At 35.6% G+C, this 22,811-nt stretch overlaps 3 protein-coding genes across 3 annotated transcripts; 2 read left to right on the top strand and 1 right to left on the bottom strand.

Annotated features, from left to right (window-relative positions):
* The first annotated feature begins 3,459 nt into the window (after positions 1-3,459).
* On the top strand, positions 3,460-4,838 carry LOC128683637 (transmembrane protein 11 homolog, mitochondrial). Its single transcript, XM_053769466.2, has 3 exons — positions 3,460-3,531; positions 3,681-3,901; positions 4,423-4,838. The coding sequence occupies exons 1-3, from the start codon at positions 3,509-3,511 to the stop codon at positions 4,701-4,703; spliced, it is 525 nt and encodes a 174-aa protein (XP_053625441.1). The 5' UTR covers positions 3,460-3,508; the 3' UTR covers positions 4,704-4,838.
* Positions 4,839-5,366: 528 nt separating this feature from the next.
* Positions 5,367-9,045, bottom strand: LOC128683636 (uncharacterized protein). The gene is made up of 5 exons (XM_053769465.2): positions 8,573-9,045; positions 8,308-8,451; positions 7,174-7,393; positions 6,416-6,661; positions 5,367-6,122 (listed from the first exon to the last, which is right to left on the bottom strand). Exons 1-5 carry the CDS (start codon positions 8,711-8,713, stop codon positions 5,941-5,943), a joined length of 933 nt encoding a protein of 310 aa, XP_053625440.1. The 5' UTR covers positions 8,714-9,045; the 3' UTR covers positions 5,367-5,940.
* Positions 9,046-9,654: 609 nt separating this feature from the next.
* Positions 9,655-22,652, top strand: LOC128683461 (nipped-B protein). The gene is made up of 27 exons (XM_053769136.1): positions 9,655-9,768; positions 10,124-10,251; positions 11,447-11,615; positions 11,727-12,331; positions 12,760-12,938; positions 13,083-13,314; positions 13,503-13,664; positions 13,743-13,930; positions 14,190-14,427; positions 14,836-15,116; positions 15,480-15,722; positions 16,170-16,388; positions 16,701-16,883; positions 17,054-17,812; positions 17,910-18,230; positions 18,381-18,519; positions 18,611-18,735; positions 18,867-19,101; positions 19,362-19,513; positions 19,682-19,946; positions 20,061-20,251; positions 20,341-20,537; positions 20,699-20,822; positions 20,918-21,064; positions 21,263-21,456; positions 21,799-21,973; positions 22,406-22,652. Exons 2-27 carry the CDS (start codon positions 10,185-10,187, stop codon positions 22,541-22,543), a joined length of 5,928 nt encoding a protein of 1,975 aa, XP_053625111.1. The 5' UTR covers positions 9,655-9,768; positions 10,124-10,184; the 3' UTR covers positions 22,544-22,652.
* The last annotated feature ends 159 nt before the right edge of the window (positions 22,653-22,811 follow it).

The raw sequence follows: 22,811 nt of genomic DNA, 5'->3' as shown, positions 1-22,811 counted from the left end.
CTACAATGGGCGCCACGCCATACCGTACTCAAACTAAACTACGGTCAAATCGGTAAATCACCATTTCTTATGGAATGCCTGCTGAACCCGATGTTTTTATTCACATTTTAATATAGAAATAGAAGAACATCTTCGGCTTCACAAAGATGCAAAGATGAGAGAGAGATTACCTTGGTGATTACTGTGGGCTGGTAACAGTATAGCGTTCTATGTATATGCTTCTAGAGAGGATCGTTTGTCAAGATTATTTTTCTCAGAATACAATATTTGCAAGGCTGTAAACTGACCTATATGGATGACCCATTATTTATGACAAAATCATTATAGAAAATATCGACGAGTATCGAGCGGTCGTTAACTTTAAAAAATAAACATTTAATGGACAAAAAGAAGACGGAAAATTGGTCCCATTAAAACATCTGTCTATACGGTCTATACACATTGTCTGAATGAATACTGATAAGACAATGGTATATTAGTCAAACAGAAATCGTCCTAAATAAGTTCTAACTTCATTATATAGAGCGCGTAGGTACTAAGCAAGATTCGGCGTCGAAAAAGACAGGACGGAAACCACTTTTATACGCCATAAAGGGTTTAGTTGGAGTTTTTTATTAAATGGTTTTCGCTTATCAAACGATCTAATGCGAGCCTGCCTTTGTCTAATGAGACATTTTTATATCATAACCCTGTTCATAAGAAATTAAAATATTATAGTTAGGCTTTTTTATGGTGAAAGTAAATGGTGAAATTATGGTGAAATGTCCGCTTGATATCGTCATACCTACTCGCTGATTATAATTAAGGAGGCTGGCGGGAGACCAATATAAGAACCTGACTAAAGAAGAAATATTAGGACCCTGGGTTCCGATGCTCAGACTGACTAACGACTCGATCTAGTTCTGTAAGGAAATTGCCGAGGGGCGAGTAGCGAAAGACTTCTTTAAAATTCTTTATTTGTCACTTATTCATCTTTTATGGAGATAATAGCATCTTAACGTGGGATGTCGGGAAATTATACTAATGTTTAACAAAACCTGTGGGTAGCGACTATAAGGTCAGCCTTGCACCCACACGCGCCTTTTAAGTTTAGCTTAGCACCAAACAGGGCTTAGTGTTAATAAATGAATGGATTATAAGTGCCGTAATCGTATTACTTGAAATTACACACTATCGTCTTGTATTAGAATCGATTTTAATTAAACAGTCTTGACAGGATTTTAGTTATCTCTTCGTTTGAAACTCTGTTTGCAACATTCACCTTTACCATAACGGGCAAGCGGATTTGGAGTGGTAGCAGTGGGCGACAGTCCAATGAATTTATGTATTTGTTTAAAAATCATCCTTGTTTCTCCACCATTATACTTTTTTCTAATTTAGAATACGTAGCATTCGTTTTCTGTAGGTAGGTACTTAGCTAAAGAGTATAATCATTTTCTATTGGACACAGTTAAAATAAAACCCGTGGCGATCAAAATCCTTATTATAAATTGTTACTATATTTTGTGAAAAGGAAAAATGTTCCAATAAATCCTTTATCTAGTGTTTCGTATCATCTTCTGGGACATTTTTAGTTTTCGCTATTGATCATAAGAAGTCACAATTTTTTAAATAATACTGTTTATGTTCAAACGACGTATGTATGCGACTGCCACTAGATGTCGGTATGTAGCTAGTCGTAAAAGTCATGTCTGATGCTTTAGGCGCCTCCTCACTGCCTCAGTTTGAACAAAGGATCAAATTGAGGCGAATCCCGCGCGCACGCTAATCAGCGGGATTAACCTCCCAAATCGAGGCGAATCCCGCGCGTCGTATATTTGATTTCTCAATAGGAAACACGAAACACGTCTTTTAACATCGAAGCTGAGGTTTTGTTGTTATTAACATTAACTGAAGAAGAATCTCAAGATGTAAGGAAGAAAAGAAGAAAATGGGTCTATGAACAGAGTCCTCAACGCTTAACATTTAGAGATTTCACACTTTAATACCCACATTTCGCAAAGATACTTATTTAATTACTTTCTAACATTTTGTAAAAATAATTCAAGGTTCAAGTTCAACGGCATTTTGAAAAATCTGTCGCTTGCTATCCCACGTACCTAGGTATATTTCGCTGCAGCTCTTGCGACCATTCGCGTCAATTTGAGCAAATCGCGTCCCGCGTCCATCGCGGGATTTGCCTCAGTTTGAACGAAGCTTTAGTGTTTGCCATGTCGATAGTGTGTAGCTGGCATGATAAAGAGTACTGCCAATTTGCATACTAGCACCACCATTGCATTCTTATGAATTTCCTTAACAAATATCTTTTAATCTTTCTCATCGAGTAAGTACCTATGTTATTTATTGCTAACACTAGTAAATTTTATTCAAGTCGCCTAAAAGCATCAGATATGACTTTTACGACTAGCTACATACCGACATCTAGTGGCAGTCGCATACATACGTCGTTTGAACATAAACAGTATTCTTTTAAAAATTGTGATTTCTTATGGTCAATAGCGAAAACTAAAAATGTCCTTCATTAATATTTATTAATAGGGAATACTACTGCACATTTATCCCGCCAGAGTACAACACTGTATGTTAGGTACACAAAAGCTTTGCCGCCTTTTGCTCTTTTGCTATGTCTATTTTAGAGTACTTTATTAATCCTTTCATTATGTAAGCATTTGTTTGTGAAAATATACAAAAATATTGGGAAAAATCGTTTTCCATAAGATAAAAAACTTCGAAAACTGGGAAAATTTTCGAGCCAGTTAACGGTTGAAAAGAAGCTTGGAACACTTCATACGTGAAGACTTATGGACTTCATACAGGTAAGATCTTCAGTCAAAATCAAGTTTATATCAGTTTATGACCACAGTTAACCAAATGATGCAAAACATAACCTAAAATAGTGTTATTATTTTCGGGATAATCCACTAAATCCTTCCTTTTTCCTTTAAACTCTCATCAGGATTGCGTAGAAGGTATTATTGGTCGTAAATCTGCAACAATATTGAAAATTGGCGCTTTTTGCCTCCATTGGCAATGTTTGTGTACCTTAGTTATACCAGTAGCGCCATCTGCACTGAGCTTTGCATAATATGCCCTATTCCATGGGGGCACCTTTCTAAATCTATGTTTTTTTAAATATTCAACTTTGATACCTATGTAATGTTTTTATATCAGTGACCTTGATTTACTAGTAGGTACATTATATGCCGTAAAAAGGAATTGATCAAATATTATTTATATTTTACATTTCTTTTTGTTGATCTATGGGCTTGTGGCTCCACTCACAGATACAAGAACATTGTTCTTACAGTGCACATCTAAAGTAGTTCTTCACGCGCTTCTTTCGTTCATGTCGCTTCTATTTTACAAAACAGCCAGCATTTTTCTCCTATTTGCTATGTAGATTTTAATAACGATATTGTAGCAACGTTACTTCATTATGCTATTTTGTTGTCTATGGACTCGCGAAGTCGCTCATCACTTTTTCATCTATATTTTGTCTATAGCTAAAATGGCAGGTGATGAAAGTGACAGGTTTGTAAATAATAGTAGATCCTAAATTTATTTTTTCCAGATTTTTTGGAATAACTATTATCATCTTTCCTTAGTTTTCAAACGAGGTTCCACTAAATGTTTAATAAACTCTGAATATTTGCAACTTTGGAAATTGTTTTGTTTTGCAGTGAACTCAAGCCATCAAGTGTCGCAATCATCAGAGAAGTTTATGACAGTGAAAATGCTCACATCAAATTTGAAATGGAATTGGAAAGAGCACTGGAGGCTGGCGTTAGTGTTATCGTAATTGAACCAGAGCCCCTTGGTGAAGAAACAGCTCGTTGGATTTATGTTGGAAACCTCTTACATAAAGTCTCTGTTTACAGTGGACTCTGCAGCATTGCTTCTGGTTGGTTTTTCAATTAACACTTTAGAATTTTTTATGACTGCAAAATAAATCATTTTTACACTAAATAGGTATGCAGAGTTTCACCTTGAATTACCACAACCTACTGATTCTAAAATACTACTTTGATGTGCTAGTATTTATCTAGTAGGACACTTAGTAATCATGCTTGAAAATTATAACTTTATACATAGAAAGTTGCATTTTTGATTAATTTTTAAAATGGGATGTATATTACCCATCACCTTTTGAACAGTTGCCGGCTACTGGATAACAATTCAATACTGATTTATTGCAATTGACAAATTAATTTAACAAAATAAGGTTAAAATACAAAAGATTCTTCACTAGAAATATTAAATTAACAACTTTTAAATCATAGTTAAATTTTTTAACCTAAAATAATAATTTTATGTATGCAAGGTATTCTTGCATACATAAAATTTTCTTGCATACACAATTGTCTCACACACTAAATACTACATGAACATTATTTTTACAGAAGCTTTAAATTTGTTTTACAGGTCTTGCATGGAGTTCTTTAGCATGTGCTCCATTTGGAGTAGTGTCAGTCCTGTGCGCTGGTTGTTACACATTATCATGGCAATGGGACCCATGTTGTAAATATCAAGAAGAAAAGAACCGTCGTCACCTTGCAAGGCTCCCATTGTTGAGCGATCTCACATCTGCATCACCTGTTGTACTTGTTCACACAGATAACAAAAGAAAAATCATTTTACATAATACAGTTTCTGTAGCTGCTGCTGCCATTTGTCTATGGAGACTATATAATATATTTAAATAGGATTCTTCACATAGCTTATAAAATTAGCATTGTGCCTGACATGCTGATAGTAAAAATTCAGATTAAGTTTGTAGCCGATTGTGTTGTTTCTGTAAGTAACCAAACTGCTGTAATTAAGTTGTAGGAAGCTGTATATGTGAAAATATTATTAACTATATAGAATTAGATGAACAAGCCTGTACAAAGAATGTTTCTTTATAATATAATATTTTTTTAGTTATGGACTAAAGTAGGTTGTTAGAAGTTATGTTGAAAATAAATTATACTAACAGTGATACAACATGACCACTGTTAATGTGCAATAAAGTATTTTAAACTACATTATTTTCTTTAATTTGATAATGTGGATTCCATGTTAATATTTTATATTCTAATGAATTATATATTGGAATTTAGAACCAGGGCCACATTCTCAGGACTTAACAGATATATATAATATAATTATACTTGACTTATAGTTTTCGTTTCATCTAAAAATTATAATATGTAATGTTTTTATTCTATTATAATTTAACCATCGAAATTGCAACTTAGTTGCACTTGGTTGGAGTGAAAATTATAGCTTGTGAAAAATTTTGCATATGCGAAGGCAATAAATAGTAGGTGTAAGTGTTGAATAACAAAAGCTTTGTGTCATGTCATGTTTAAAATACATAACAAACATGAAAGTTAACAAATTTATTTCAATAATATTGAAATACTAGACACTTCCTGTCTTATTCACAATGCCCAGAAACCTTAACCAAATATAGTTCATAATAAGAATAAAAAGTAACAATATAAATACATTATCTGATAAATCAGTAAGTATAAACCTACATTCTACCTACAAGTTTCAGGTTGCAGTCTAAAAATACTAGGACCTTCCATACAAAGGACTACATAACTGTGACAGAACCAAATGTGGACTGGCATCAAGCAAGTTGGCTGTTCAAAATTGATACCTAGTATCATTATTTATTTTAGTTACTAGTCTAGGTCCTAAGCTATAAATAAAAATTATAAAATAATGAGTTACTAGGTTTTTATTTTAATCAGCCAAAGTATAAATTAAATGATAACATAAATGTACTACAATTGTAATTACAAGTTGGACTTCATTTTAAAAGAGCATTTTGACATTGATATTCTTAAATTAGAAATAGATATTTACCTTAATCTTAAGTAATGAAATAACAAATAAACTCTGTTCACTTCATAAAACTTTGTGAACCACATAATAAACAATATCATAAATTCAATTTGCACGCTTGGACATAATATAAAAATATAACGATGGTACTGCCTGTCTGATGAATATTGCAAACCTTGGGAGCAGTTGACTGAGAATAAATTCCTTCTTTTTATTTGTAATGGCATTCAAAAACTGATCTGCAGCATAATCTGCACTGAAACCGGCTGCAGTACCTGTATCCATTACTGAAAAATATAAAATTGAGCATTATTAAAAAATGTGATTTCACTTACGTATAGGTTTTATAGGGACATACTATACATAGAGTTTGGATGTGAGTGACGAAACAAGATGAAAAAAATTTGATACATGTGTGAAATAAAAACTATACCATATCCAGAAATTCCTATAGGAGTGAAAACCCGGGGCACAGCTAGCAATTTTTTATGTTTGGAAATAATAATATAATATAGGAATAATACAAAGGAAATCAATAAACAATAGAAAACCAATTCATATAAAGTAACAAAATATTTACCTCCATGAGTGGTTCCAGAACCTGTCAAAGCATTCAATGAGATGGCTGTTTTTACATAGCCTGGGCTTATAACACATACTTCAATGTTATGTTGATGCATTTCTGCACGAAGGGAATCGCCAAATGCTTGCAAAGCATGTTTAGATGCAGCATATGCTGCACGATCTGGGATTGCTATTAATCCTTGTACTGAACTAATAAATGCAATTTGGCCACCCTTCCTTTCAATCATGTTCGGTAGAGCAGCTGAAAAATAAAGATTCCATGAATACATAGTAACTTTTTTTAAACCTTTAACAATCTATTTGTTTTTGTAACATATTCACTATGACAGTCAGTTACTGTTAAACAATACCTATAAAGTTACATTGTTATTTTTTATAAATTACAAAGACAATTTGACAGTGAAATATCTATTTATAACCTCAGGGAAAAAAAAAGATATGAGTAACAATGGTCTACAAAATTAAATACCAATTGATAAGCAAATCTTTATCACCTGATGCAATTTAGCTAAAAAATACATCATAGTTATTGCTCGTGCAGATGGGGCTAAGTGTAATACCTGGCAAGTATCATGGTCATCATGATGAATTAAGCTTTTGTACTTAATAACAAATGAAATTGTTGTCTCCGTTCAGACACTACATAACTAGTTAGGTACCTGGTATAAAGATATATTTATAAAACTAACATTTTATGTGGAAGCTTCTGGATGCTGATTATAATCATCACAAGAAAATTAAAGAAAATAATACCTTTAGTCAATGCAACTGTTCCAAAGTAATTTATTTCCATAATCTGTCTAAATACTTTCATATCTGTATTAAGTATAGATGCACGATGAGATATTCCACCATTATTAATCAAAATATCAATATGACCACATACAGTGTATACTTTCTTAACAAATGCTGTCATCTGATCTACATTTGCAAGATCTAATTCTAACACCAAAGGTTCTGGGCTGGGAATCACCTGAAAATTAAATTTAACATTTATCTGGGGGCTTGGCAGTGCCACCGCAAGTTGAGCAAAAAAAAGGCACGGCCGTACCATCCTTTTCTCGAAGCAATTCAAGCCAATTTTGAACCCCAATAACTTCATTGCGGATAAAACAGGAAGCCTGCATTTTCAATAATTAAGCAGGTATTGTATAAACACTGTAAATTTCAAATTTCATTCAATTTGAACCAGTAGTAACAGAATTTTAACTTGTTATAAAGTTTCTTGATTATGTCACTCACTGACTGATCATCAAAAGTCTCTTCTAGCAGACATAGAAGCTTCAAATTTAGAATACAATTAGTGTTTAGTATCTATATCAAGGGAAAACCTAAAATTTTGGAATTTCGGTCCAGTTTTCTAAATACACCAACTTTGTAATCCCATATAAATATAGGAAATTATAAAGTTACATTTGCAGTTATAATGGAAAGGGTGTGTTTAGTCTATGAAATTGAACAACATTCCAATAGGAAACTATGTTGAAAAACTACTTTCCATACAAATTCGACTTATGACTACAAAACAAAGTGAGATGCCATCAAAAACATGCTGTAAAAACCAAGTCTCGCAGCTCGCGGCATGGCCAAGTCGATCTATTTATTTAAAACTTAAAATATTTTTAATATTAATTTAAAGATTTTTAATAATAACTTGCATAATAATTTAAGACAGAAGGTCCCTTACGTAGGGACTAAATAAATTAATCAACTTGGTAACATGGATCTCACAACTTTTTACAGTAGAAAAACTGCCCTGCAAGCCTTAGGTTTTTTACAGCATGTTTTTGATGGCATAGGGCATTTCCAGTACACTGACTTAAAGAAATAAATACAAAACAGCTAATGCACACAGAATCCACAACAGATTTGTTTAAAATATCTTACCAATTTCTTAGATATCAAGTCATCCTTAACACGGCTCAGTTCTTTAAGACGCCTTGCTACAAGAACTACTTTGCTTCCCTGATCATAAAAGGCATGTGCCAAAGATTCCCCAATGCCAGAACTGGCTCCAGTTATAACAACAACCTGAGAAAACCACAATAATATATATTTTACAGCATCAAAGTTAAATTGAAAGTAAAGAATAAATGTAATGAGAAGTAAAGAAATTATACTTATAGGAAGATTAAAACAAAACAAAAATTACCTTATTTCTCAAAGCCGCTCTACGTCTCCGCCGAGTTATATGCATAATTAAACCGTAAATAGAGATACTTAACGTTATTGGCAAACCCACATATTTGATATACCATGACATGGAGTTCATACATTGATTGTATGAATTCATTTTCAATACAGTTGAGTACAACGAGACGATATATCTCTGTGCTTTACAATGAGTAAATGAATTTCTAATCACCGCACCGGTGATGCAGGCGTCAAACACAAAGTCACGCAAAGTCAAAGAACGGTTGATGAGATTACATACATTCACATTTACCAATCAAAACCACTCTTTGGTCCAAAGTACAGTAAAACTCACAGGTAAAACTATTATTTAGAGTAAAGGTTAAAGTTCACAATATTATTTTAAAAACCATAAAATTTAGGCAGGCATTGATTGATTGAATTGACATTGACAATAAATAAATAGGTACCTACAGCTACCTACCTCATAGCGTAGATTGACTTTGACAGTTAACAATATCCAAATTACCATAGACTTTTTTTTGGTTTCGTTTATCCATGTGGAAAGGCAAAGTGATCTAAGTCCATACAACCATCATCTGTACGTAATAATGTTGTACCAATGTTGTACCTATAATCAAGCGGCGCAAGCCAAGTCTTTTATAAACCATAGACATTAAATCAAGGACCAAAATGTCAAGGGCAAAGAAAGTTTTATCTGTCTACTGAAGTTATAGCCGCAGAGTCACACTGTGCCTTCCTATTTCTACTGCTTATTTCATGAAACTAGCCTGCACTGAACTGAACTTTGTAATCCAATGTACTTAAATTTTCCAAATAAAATTTTGCGCTTCAAGGATTTTGGTGGACATAGTTCTTTTTATTAAATTTTTGCAAGTAGAAAAAACTACAATACTTTTCAATAAAATTGATTAGATGGTAACTTCAATTCATTAGGAGAAATCGATAAAAGCGTGTGGGTTGGATCAGTACTTGATAGGTACAATACAAATAGGATCGAATGAGCTTGTGCTCAATAGCTCAACGCTCAACTACCTACATTTAATTTTATCTACTACATTCTACTACATATTCCGTTATATTATTGTAGGTTATATAATGGCAACACTTGATTAATATTACTTGATCTAAATGTTGGAAATATGTTTGATTTGTCCTGGTTATATAAAATTTAATAGATTTAACAATGTTTCAGTGAGTATTTTTCGATAAAATTACCCGAAATACAGTTTTCGTTCGCGCAAACAAATTTTCTCTTTAGAATCTTGGGAGTGTCGCTAGATGCGCTGACCTTCGCTTTGATGCACAACGCACAACAAAGCATCAAATTGACGGCTGCCCCATTTTCACAACAATCTATAGAGATAAAAAGTTATTTAATAACGTTTACCACGAAATAACGATAAATCAACAAGAAATGTAATTCAGTTATCATTCTGTCAAGTGTAATACATGGGGAAAGTTACATGAAAATGGAATCTGGCGCTACGCAAACAACTTCAAACTGTGTGTGTTTCAGTACAACAGCAAACACTTTCTTTTCTTTTAGGCGAGTGATATTGGACGTGGAAAAATAAAATACTATAAATAAGTGCATCTAAAACACCAAAATGAATGAGAGGGATATTCCAAGTGTCCCTGTTACTACATTAGCAGGTGTCGCCAGTTTGACAGACCGTAAGTATAATGTTTTAATTTCTTGATTTTAATTTTCTAATTGCTTTTACGGTTATATTTTAATATGAAAATCAATAAAGTTTATTATTACATAATTATTACAATATTGTATTATTCATTTTAAAATGCAAAACATTTAAATGAGATGGTTTTGTTTACATGTTAACAGTATCTTGTCTCAGACAATATTTTTTTTATTATTTAGAATGTCTGTATCTGACTGATGATGATATGATGAAATTCACAAACTAGCCACCTTGTTGTCCATTTCTTATTTAAAATCACACTAAAAATAATAATAGTTGAAACTACCAATCAATAACATAGCATAGCACATCAGATAGTAAACCTTTCTTATCAATCCTAAAACTAGTGAAAGTTTCAAAGTTTTGACTGAGTTCTTTCATCTATTTGAAACAGCCTCAACTTTTCATAAGCAGTGTATACAGTAATCACTTAATTTTTGTTTACCTATTAATATCTAATTTTGATCTAACCTAATTTTTAATGACAATGAAGATCTTTTTAATGTGTGTAATAAAAATATAATTTGCAGAATAAAATTATTACTTTATTTAAAAATGTTTACTTGATTTATTAGCTGTTGAATCCCTTGCATGCAGGATCACCAGACAACAATAGATAAACAATACATTCATGCACAGATACAAACTTGACAAATTTTTTGATAAAAAGCACCATATCATCATTGTTATATCACCATATAAGTAAATTTTAGTAATTTTTCAGGAGAGACAGAAAACGAATTATTAATTTTACATGGACAATTAAATGGCGTCAAAACTGCCTAAAATTACTTACAAAAATTATTAAAATCATCCCAGTACCAAAAGAGTGGTTGAATCAACTTTCATATTTACATTATTAGTATTAACATAAATAAAAACAAAATTTACTGTTGTAAAACTATATTACTTAATTATCGGTATGAGATGGTGGTCAGATGACGACGTCCCTTGCGGGACGCATACACACAAGCTAACATTAGGAAGACATTATAATATGTTATTCCTGGTTTATATTATAATTTATTTATATATATAACAACATAATCACATATGCACCTTGTCAAGTGTGTCTTGTCAAGTGTTGCAATGTGTGAGAGTGTGGTAGATAAACATTAATGTGAGTTATTCTGCAATGGTATTACTAAAAATATATTTTTTTATTTCAGTATTACCAGTGTTACCACTCCCTACGCCATTGCCATCAACATTAAACAACAAGTCTCAGCTATTCCATCCTAGGGTAGCAGAAGAAGCTGCTATACTACTAGCAACACAGGATGAAAACTTAGTTTCCTTACTATTACAATCTCTTATGCAAACATCAGTACAGCACATGTAAGAAAAAATTTTTTATTTAGTAAAAAACTTAATTTCCACTTAAGATTTTATAAAAATTTAGAAATCAATTCACGAAGTATAATTATTATAATTCTATTTTATTTTCAGAGACCTCAAAGATGAAAGCATACCAAATGCAATTAGTCCTGGCCCTCAACAAGCTACTCCAGAATTATTAAAAGCAATATTGAATGTGAATCCAAGTGTGTTTGATCAACAACAAAGAAACCATTGGGGCAATAATCATTTGCACTCTTCAAAATTTAATGGACTATCACCCTCTGGATCATATAATTACTCCCCTCATAACACATCTGTTCACTCCAGTCCATCTTCACATGGACCTGCAATACACTCTGCAACCATTCCAAATCAGCAGTTATTGGCCCCTCCATGTCAATCTTCTCCTAATGTTAATATTGGATCTCCACCCTCACAGTCTAGACCAGGCATGCAAGTTAATATTACTGCCCAGAATAATGTATCTCCATTGTGGAATAATGCAAATTCTTCCAATGTCTACAGTAGCCCATTATCAAACACCTCTGGATCAAATTCTCAAAATGGTGTCTTTTTTAATAGTCTGGGACAAGATAACAGAAGTTTTGGCACTAACATAGGTGAAGAAAAAGATCCCCTATCTATGTCACCACGAAACCAAACTGATCAGCAAAGACTTTTAATGAAATCTCAAGATAAAGCTTTTGAACAAGGTATGTACATATTTTTTTTAATTTTATGTTCTTTGTATTATAAATTATTTTTGTTTATCTGCACCATTATGGGTACATCAGGTGTTCCAGACCTTCGATTTTTATATCTCAACACAAAATGCTCATCAGGCTGAAAAACCTTTGTTAAGGCGTCATTTTTATATTTCCTATAGTTTAGCTGTACCATCATTGTTCTCCATCAAGTTCCAGTTTTCAAAATAATTTATACCCTATATATAACAAAAAAAAGATTTATTCAAATCCGTCCAGTAGTTCCGAAGATTAGCATGTACAAACAGACAGATACTTTTTTCAAATTCTTACTCTGTTACTATGACTATGGCCTAATTTAGTTTTTATGTAAATTTATTCAATGTACAGAATTTTGTCTACTGTTTTATTATATGTATATTGATTTTGTGCCTTAGGCCAGTCGCCCGCGCAAGCGAGTGTGGCGCCGTCGCCGCTACGGCTGGAGCCCCACGTGCCTCAGCCGTCGATGGGCGCACCCTACGCAACGCCGGCCGCGCTCGCCGACAAGCAGGAGCCCAACAAGAGTACCAGTGTCAACAATAGATACCCCGTCGTTAAAATTGGTCGCTTATCTGTAAGTAAACTTTTCGTTCGTCTTTTTTATATTTTTTTTATTTTTGTTTGTCGATCAACTATTATTATGCGCTCGCGGTCGCTCTATTTTCCCGTTCTTTAACTTATACTTGTTTTAACTTATTCTTAATTTTTCGCAATTTAGGAGGGAGTATTAAAGAAACACGAATCGACAAGTGAAGAAAGATCCAGAAAAAACAGCACAGTTGAATCAGATTCTGATGATAATATACCGTTAAAAGCAAAAAATAATAACACTACACCAAGTGTAGATAAAGAGAGGGAGGCGATTGACATAGCTAGAGAGAAAAACTGGGAGGCAGTGAAGCGGAAACATGAGGAAGCTAGTAAAAAGGAGGAAGCTGAAGCTGCTATTGGTAGGTGTTAAAAAACTAAAAGTTGTCAATTTTATTTATATAGAAAATCCCTTAACTAGGGCATTTTTAGGCATTATAAATAGTATGTAGACATTTTTCTTGTATCATTTAAATACGAATATCATGAGGAGGATGGGTGGTCATATTTCAATTAAGTTTTTAATTTTAAAATAAAACTTTACTTTCAGTTCGACCCAAATTACGGAAAATTGAAAGAAGATTGGTACCTGTAATTGAAATGTTATCAATAGACGAACTGATGGAGTCAAACACCTATCAAAGATTCAATAAATTAATTGAAACAGTATTTGAAACAATTGATGACGATATTTTAATAACTGATGAAATGGGCAAGTATTTGTTAGCTTAATGGTATTAAATATTATGGAAATTATTTCAAACTAATAAATTATGCTATATTTTTACAGAAGGCACAGATATTCCTGAGGAACTATTATTACCACGTTATCAGTTGCAAGAGTTATGTTCTGAAGCAGCTAAATTAAAGAATCTTAGCGCTATGGAAGCAATCCCTTCAGATAGATTAGTTCGATTATTAAGTATTTTGGAGAAAAATATTAGAGCTGCTGAAAAAATGTCCCTTGTTGGAGACCCTGTATGTATTATTTTTATTAATTGATATGTTTAATATATTTTAAACTAGAAAAAAGCAGTGCTCCATATTTGATGTGAATAAAGGATAAACCAACTCACTTTCCCAATTACGATATTAGCACAGATATGAATAGTTGAATAATTAAGATTGACATTCGTTTGGCTTGCAACTTCGTTAGAAATTTCATTCAAATTGTTTCTATGGTTTCAACGTTATCTCTTTTTTTCTATGTTTATTAAACTTTATTTTAAAATTTTAGGAGGACAGTGAAGAAATGCGACAGATTTGGATGGAGTCCGCGTTAGAGAGAGTGATGTGTGCGTCGGACGCGTGTCTCACCGCCTTGTATATAATGACCTCTGCTAACATGCCTAAGCGCGTCTTTCTAGAGGATGTTATAGATAGAATCATTATGTTCATAAAATTTCAGCTAAACAACACAATTTACTGTGTATATGACCCTGTATATAGTATACAAACTACATCTAAAAAGAAAGGTATGTTTTATTATTTGATAAATAATTTCACTTTTTTTTTGTTACTTTAAGTATTTATTAGAATTATAACTTCAGGACTAGTTTGCATAGACTGATATGAATCCATTTCTGGCATAAGTCTACTATTGAATGTTTGTTTCTTATATGCAATTCTGAATTTATTTTTTATGTGCAATAAATAAGAAGTAAAAGAACGAGAGAATATTGTAAGTATTATACAAGTAGCCTAGTTCAATAGCTACAGTCTCCAAACATTAGGGGCGTGCCTGGGACGTGATAGGACCGTAAAAAAATATCGGTGCATACATTGTATATGATTCGATAAAATGCCAGTGTCCGTGCAGAAGCTTTTTTGTTGTGTGGGGACAGACCTTTAAATTGCTCGTGATCTTGCTGTTGTGCGAGCAGTGGACGGGCGCAAGCGGCGGGGCGGCGGTGCGGGCGGCGTGTCGCGGCGCGGGGCGGGCGGGGGCGGGGGCGGGGGCGCGGCGGGCGCGGGCGCGGGCGGGCGCGGCGTGCGCGAGCTGTACTCGCACGCGCACGAGAGCGTGACGCTGCTGGCCGAGCTGCTGCACCAGCACCAGCTCACCGACACCACAGTGCTGCACGCCTCCACCGTCGGCGTCTCGCCTTTCTTCGTAGAGAACGTCAGCGAACTGCAGCTCGCCGCGCTCAAGCTCGTCACCACGGTCAGTACTATCCAAACACTCATTAATCCATGAGTGTACTTATTTATTGGTGAAATATAGGTAACCACGGCAATATTCGGAATTTTAAAGGTTATTTTTTACGTTCACCCCGGGCTCGGGGCGTCACAGCACAGGCCCGAACGCAACCGGCAATATGAGAGAGAATATAGTTGTTATAAAATAATAATAAATACCGCTGTCTTCATAATTCATGCAAGATTCTACAGAGAAAATATGCATGAAGAATTTTTGAATCTCCAAATATGATGAATTTATATTTTATATAAATTCATCATAGTTTATATTATGTTTGCTATGTTTATATCACATTGCCACATCTAACGTAACGATTTTATATTTCAGATATTCACAAAATACGAACAGCACCGGCGGCTGCTATTAGAGGACATTCTGGCTTCCATTGCACGTATCCCAAGTTCGAAACATAACTTGAGATCCTTCCAATTGAACTCAGACCAACACATCCAAATGTTAACGGCGCTTGTACTTCAACTGGTTCAGTGTGTGGTCACATTGCCAGAAACTATGTGCAAGACACAGGATAAAGACAAGGATAAAGAGCATTCAGAGTCGGACAGCAAAAAAGTGAGTGTTCACTTATAGATTTGTTTATTATTTCTATACTGTTTCGAACATACGAAACAGATATCTTCAAGCTTCTATTCCAAGGCAACTATCCCGGTCAGCTCTATAATATTACATGTCCCATATTTTGAGATCTCACATACAAACATTCGATTGATTCTGATTATCTATACAAGCTTTTATTGGTCTGAGTATATGTGTGAATGTCACTATGTTTGTTGGGTGGATATCTTAACCAATTGAGCTGAAATTTTGCATACATGTTTGGTTTGGATGACATTACATTATTATGTGCACTCATATTGTGCACCTAATGTCTCCCGACGAGATAACTGCTCAACAACTTACATGATTTTTTGACTTGTGATGACTGCAATAAAATTTCTGTAACGACCATAAAAACTTGTATCTAAATATCATTTTTGCAAAAATCTTATTCTTTTTCAGCACATAGACAAAGATCTATTGATAATATCGAAGTACGAAGCAGCAATAAACGTGGGTGGCACGTTCCTGACGTCATTCCTGAACAAGTGCCGGAGTCGCTCGGAGGAGGTAGACTTCAGGCCCCTGTTCGAGAACTTCGTGCACGACTTGCTCACCACCGTCAACAAGCCCGAGTGGCCCGCCACTGAGCTGTTGCTCAGTCTGCTTGGTACAATGCTGGTGAGTCATTTTTTTAAATTCATGATTTTATATATTACTTATTTTATTTATTCATAATTCGGATTCAGTTTCGGTTAAAAAGATCTCCAAATGAATAATCATTATTTTTATTGGGCAAGGTCTTACCTTTCCTTTAGTAAGGTTATTTATGTTGTAATTTTACAGTCTGATGATTTTTGACACTGGCCAACACTGTTCATTATCTTTCTATTTAGAATTCAACTCTCTCATCTAAGCACTTTCCCGGTTCCTTTCTCAGCCGCAAAAGTCTGAGTTTTTGAATAAAGTAACTGACATAACATTATATTTTAGGTGAAATATATGTCAGATAAGACAATGGAAATGCCAGTTCGGGTGGCGTCGCTGGAGTACCTGGGGCTGGTGGCGGCTCGGCTGAGGCGCGACAGCGTGCACTCACGCGCCAAACTCTCCACCATGGACGCTGTGGTCAGGGACATTCGCGCTGAGGAGGAGAAGGACGGCAACCAGACCCTGGTATAGACTTTTATTTATGTTGAGATCAAAATGTGTACTTTTCTTTTATCAATAAAGCTTTTTTCTTATTGTGTGTGTGATGTCAACGGTGATATTTATTGTCTGTTATTTGCTAACACTGGTGTAAGATTTAAATGTTAGATGAATAAAAATTCATTACATGGTTTTAGCAAAATATAACATCTGGCCTCGATGAGGATGAAGAAAGAACTGAATTTCTTCAGCGAGTACTACTCGATTATCTGGCGATCAATGGGCAGAAAGACCAGGCTTGGAACTGCGCGCGGCATTTCTATATCACACAGTGGTATAGAGATATGGTTGTTCAACCGAAAGCTTCTCCCACGAAAAGTAAAAGCAAACACAAGTCCAAAAAAAAGTACAGTAAAGATGACACCAGTGACGAAGAATCCGAAGCGGACGAGGACAGCGACGGCGGCGTCAAAAGTTCTAAAGATAAGAAACTGCAACTAACGAGCTCAATAATGTCGGCAGAAAAGTACAAAACTGTGGAGAGGCGAAAGAACTTCTTCCTAGATAAAATTCGGCCGTTCAGGTATCAGGGCGGTTCGCAGGTCCAAGTGATGCAGTCGTACATCGACTACAGCGGCGCGGAGTTGATCTCCCAGTACTTGGCGTCGAAGCGGTCGTTCTCGCAGAGTTTTGACCGGTACCTGCGTAAGATATTGGTCATATTGTGCGAGAACACGATAGCCATCAGGACGAAAGCCATGAAGTGCCTAGCGATGATCGTGGAGGCGGACCCGGCGGTGCTGGCGAGGCAGGACATGCAGATCGGCGTCAACCGCAGCTTCCTGGACCAGTCCACGGCCGTGCGCGAGGCCGCCGTCGACCTGGTGGGCAAGTTCGTGCTCAGCCGCCCCGACCTCATCGACAAGTATTACGGCATGCTCTCCAGTAGGATTCTGGTAATATATTCGCATTTTTTGTTATTGTTCAAGTTAAGCCTTTAATTTAAAAAAATCAAAACTGTTGGTAAATTTACAACTATTTTTCTCTTTTCAGGATACTGGTGTGTCAGTGCGAAAACGTGTGATAAAAATTCTAAAGGATATTTGTATAGAGTGTCCAGAGTTTCCGAAGATACCTGAGATCTGTGTTAAAATGATTAGGAGAGTGAATGATGAAGAGGGTATCCGGAAGTTGGTGATGGAAGTGTTTCAGAACATGTGGTTCAGCCCCTGTGCCAACTCGTCGCGGCCCGGCACGCTGGACATGACCGCCGCCACCGCCGACCCCCTCACTAGGAAGGTCCTCAATATTACTGATGTCGTCATATCTTCCAGAGATATGGGCTTAGAGTGGTTTCAACAGTTGTTGATGAGTGTAAGTACAAACATTTATTTCTTTTTAAAGATAAACCAATGCAATAGATACGCAATACAATGAAATTGTAAAGTATAAAAATACATGTTTCTCCCTCGTGTCCCAAACTTATTTTGTAATTAAAACTTTAACAAAACAATTTCATTTCAGTTATTTAAGCCTAAGGAGGACAAGGAGGATTCCACGAAAATAATTTATCAACCGCCTAAATCTTTATTAGTAGCTTGTCAACAAATTGTTGACTGTCTCATTGAAAATTTGCTTCAGTTAGAAGAATCTACTTCGGAAGGTAAAATCCAAAGATATATCTATAACTTTGTGATATTTTATGTCATAATTATATAATTTAATGTTTCTAATACTTTTTTTTGTTTTTCTAGGTTCTGCCTCATCACAGCGCATTCTGGCGTGCCTTTCTACATTGCATTTATTTGCTAAAATTAGGCCTCAATTACTAGTTAACCATGCCTTAACGTTACAACCATACTTGAGTTTAAAATGCCAGGTAAGGGTTAAAATGTCGTTTTTTTATATTTCACAATAAAATAGTTGTTTCATTATGTTGAAACATCACTCTTCCTTTAATATAGAAATTGTTTTACTACCCGTAACGTATCATAAAACATTTATTTTCAGAACCAACATGAACAACAGATAATGTCAACGGTAGCGTCAACATTAGAACTCGTAGTGCCTTTGATGGAACACCCGAGCGAAGTGTTCCTCGCGCAGCTGGAAGAAGACGCCGTGAAGCTGATTCTGCAGCGCGGGCAGCTTGTCATCGCCTCGTGTATAGCGTTATTGGCGGCGATTGTCAACAACCTCACGCGCAACTATAAGCTTATTAGGGACGTGTTCAATAAATATCACGGTGAGTACATTTAATAATTATTTTATTGTCATTACATTAATAATTATTTTATTGTCAAGACCTAGCTGAAACCGCGCTGTCTAAATGGAATATATGGAGTAAATAGTCCCATACAAGCACATGCACTACAATTTTTAGCCAAGTGTCACACACACTAGTATCTTCATCTTTGGTGGTCAAAATGTGACATCCAATCCAAAATGCGACTCGTCGGCACAGTGTTTTCCATTGTTATTACATTTATAATGTTTGTCTTTTAGGTGTGCTTCTTCAGTGGAAACAAAGCTGGCAGCGGAATCCAGATTTAACGCGATCGTTACCACGGCCACATTTTAGGCGGGCGCTGTTCATAGTGGGGTTGCTACTGCGGTACTTTGACTTCACGGAGGCTAAAGTAATCGAAGGGTTGCCGGTAAGACTAATATTGCTATTTTAAACTATTAATACTATTTTAAACAACTTTTAATGATCATTACGTTCCCCTATAGCACATTTAGCATGACGGTTGTTATCAGCTTTTCTTTTTATAACGTTTTCATTTACAAACAAAATAATAACTTGTTTTAAATTATTTTTGCAGAGTGATATCAAAGAGCAAGTATATTCTAATTTAATGTATTTCGTGGGTTTGGAAGACGAGGACTTTGTTACGCACACGCTAAAAGCGCTTGGTTCCGTTTGCGTTCGGCATTACGAGTTCATGTTACAACCGGAGTTGAAGGAGTTCTACCATCAACTGCTCACCTCTGACCTAGCACCAATAGAAATGAAAGCGGATGTACTCAGGAACATCGAGATGTACTTACAAGAAGAGGAACAAAGGATGATTAGGCAGGATAAGGAGTGTAAGTTTTTCATCTATTACATACTATGACGACATTAGGCCATGCTTTGTCATGCTGACAACAATCTCTTCTAAGTCTAATAAAGACTTCTAAAATATAAATTTTGTATTTCAGGGTCCAAGCGATCAAAACTAGAAAACCTCAAAGAAATGGGTGATGTATCCTCCGGTATGGCATCTACAGTGATTCAATTATATTTAAAACAGATCCTAGGTTCGTTCCTGCATCCGAGCACAGTTGTGAGGTCTAGTGCTATGAAGGTTGTGCAGCTGGTTTTGGCCCAAGGCTTAGTGCATCCTGTACAGGTATGTTTGATATTCATTTATTATCTATTATTCAGAATACAGATGAAGGCTCTCGCTTTATGAATATTAACATTTTCCATTTGTTACAGATTGTACCTTACTTAATATGTATGAGTACAGATACCGAAGTGACGGTATCGCATACCGCCGACAAAAATCTGCAAGATATTGATAAGAAGTATCCCGGTTTCATTCACATGAAAGCACAATTAGGAATAAAGCTCTCATATCAGTTACAAAAAATTCTACAATCAAATTCGAATGATTGCGTCATAAGAGGGTTTAGGTAAGAAAAATTAACCATAATAGTTCAATTCAACTAAATTTTTAGATTGCTCAACATTCAGTTTTTTCACATATTTTTATTGATTTTCTGCATTCTATGTTGTACAAGATCTAAGTCGGATTTAATTATTTGATTTAATAATTTATAACATTGTTTTTCAGGAAAAAAGATCAAGACGATCTACCGACCTCTCTCAACGGCTTCTTGTATTCTTTGTTACGAAACACGCGGCCGCAGAGGAGAGCGTTGGTATTGTCTTTACTCAAACAGTTTGACGATGTTTCCGTAAGTTTTTATCACAACTTGATCTTATTATTTAAAAAAATTAAATAGTGTTGTTTTAATTATATAGTCTGTTATTTTATTTTTCTTATTTTCAGACTGCTCCCTTGGATCAAATGTTGTACCTGGCAGATAATTTAAGTTACTTCCCATATCAAGTTCAAGATGAACCACTTTTTATTATACACCACATTGATATTATAATATCCACATCTGGATCAAATTTATTGCAGCTTTTTCGTGAGGTTAGTTTATTCGTTGTTTTAGTAAAGTTAATGTTGTTGATATGTGGCGATAAAGAACTAAGATTTACTGAAGAACTGAAAGGATTTCCACTAACAAACTCGTCTTAGTCACGACGCGATCAATTTAAAAATTCTGTACCGAGTCGAATAGTCATCATACTACGGCTTTACACCTGCAAATAATAAAATACGTTACAGGGTTTAGTTAAAACCAGCACGGAGGAGAAAGAGCCATTGGACGAGGAAGAAGACGAAGAAGAAGCCGAAGCCCTACTGGCGCGGTTACCGGTGTCCACGCGGCCGCTGCGGGACGCCATGCGGCAGGCGCGCGGCTGTCTGCTGCTGCTGGTGCTCAAGCAGCATCTGAAGCAGCTGTACGGGTTCACTGACGCGTGAGTATTGTTTATTTATTTATTCAAATTTTCATTACCAAGATGGTACAAATGTATTAAATGTGTTGTATTACCTGTCTAAGTATATTTTAGTTTGTCCTGTATTGTACTAGAAGACACTCTGTTTATCAACTGTTATCTTTTATTGCATTGGTAGAAATAAAGGTTTTTTTAGCTGTTGCCTATGTTTGACCTATATCCATACAAAATTTCATCAAAATCGCTCTAGCGATTTAGCCGTAATAGGGTGACAGACAGGTTTTCGCATTCATAATAGTAGTACGGATGGAGTTTAACCTCAAAATGTTTTAATCTATCGCAATAATAATGTAAATTGCACAGTAAAATCAACCAATACTCGCCGTCGGAGAACGTGAAGGTGTACGAGAAGGCGGTGTCGCGGCGTCACGCGCCCGTGTTCAGCCCCAAGGCCACCATCGCGCAGCTGGCCGAGCCCGAGCACGAGCACGAGCTCGACGACCGCGGCTGTCGGCGGCTCGTCGACGACTATCTAGAGGTAACTATGTTCTTCCGAATGACGGTAGCACTGCTCTAAAATCTGATTTTTAATTGCATTTTGAAAGGTATCGTTTTTCGACACGTCAGAAAAGATGAATAATATTTCTTTTTTAATATATTTAAAATCAAATTGCAAAGCCATTAGTATTTAAACAACGTGAATAGAGATATTGATGTGCTTTTGGCGAAAGCCTTGACAGTTGATAGGCAACAACAGCATTTTAAATAAAGTTGACATCAGGCAGGCGGCTGTTGTAAAATCACAGCCGAATTTCCAAAACTTTAAAGGTTAATTTTTTATAAATCGTTGCCATGAATGCAAACGGAAACTCGCTCAATTTAGAGATGGTAGATACATAGATGTAAGATACTAGGTTATTATTTTTTTTCAAACAAACCAATAATGTACATAAATCGATGTTGTCTCCAGTTTAAGCAACTCATGCTTAAATTCGACCCCGAAGAGGAGGAAGACGAGGAGGCGGGCGGGGCGACGGGCGGGGCGGCGCCGGGCGCGACGGAGAGCGCAGCGCCGCCCGCGCCCTCCGCGCCGCCGCCCGCCACCTAGCGCCGCGCGCGCTGAGCTCCCGAGCCCCACACGGATGCTCCACTTTGTTTTATATTAAAGTCTTGTGTGTAGATAATTTTTATGAGGAATATAAACTATATGTACCTACTATGACTTGAATTTTTCGCTCGCGAGCGCGGTGCGCGGGCGGAGCGACTCGCTCCACTTTTGTACATTCGAACTTAAATAATATGTGTAATAATAATATTGAATAAATGATTTATGTTAATATTCGAGGGTACTGCAATAAACTGCATTTCTTATGATA

Source organism: Plodia interpunctella, chromosome 3 (assembly GCF_027563975.2).
Source record: "Plodia interpunctella isolate USDA-ARS_2022_Savannah chromosome 3, ilPloInte3.2, whole genome shotgun sequence".
Classification (NCBI taxonomy): Eukaryota; Metazoa; Arthropoda; class Insecta; order Lepidoptera; family Pyralidae; genus Plodia; species Plodia interpunctella.
Note: the sequence above shows the minus strand (reverse complement) of the source record. Positions and strands in the feature narration are given on the sequence as shown.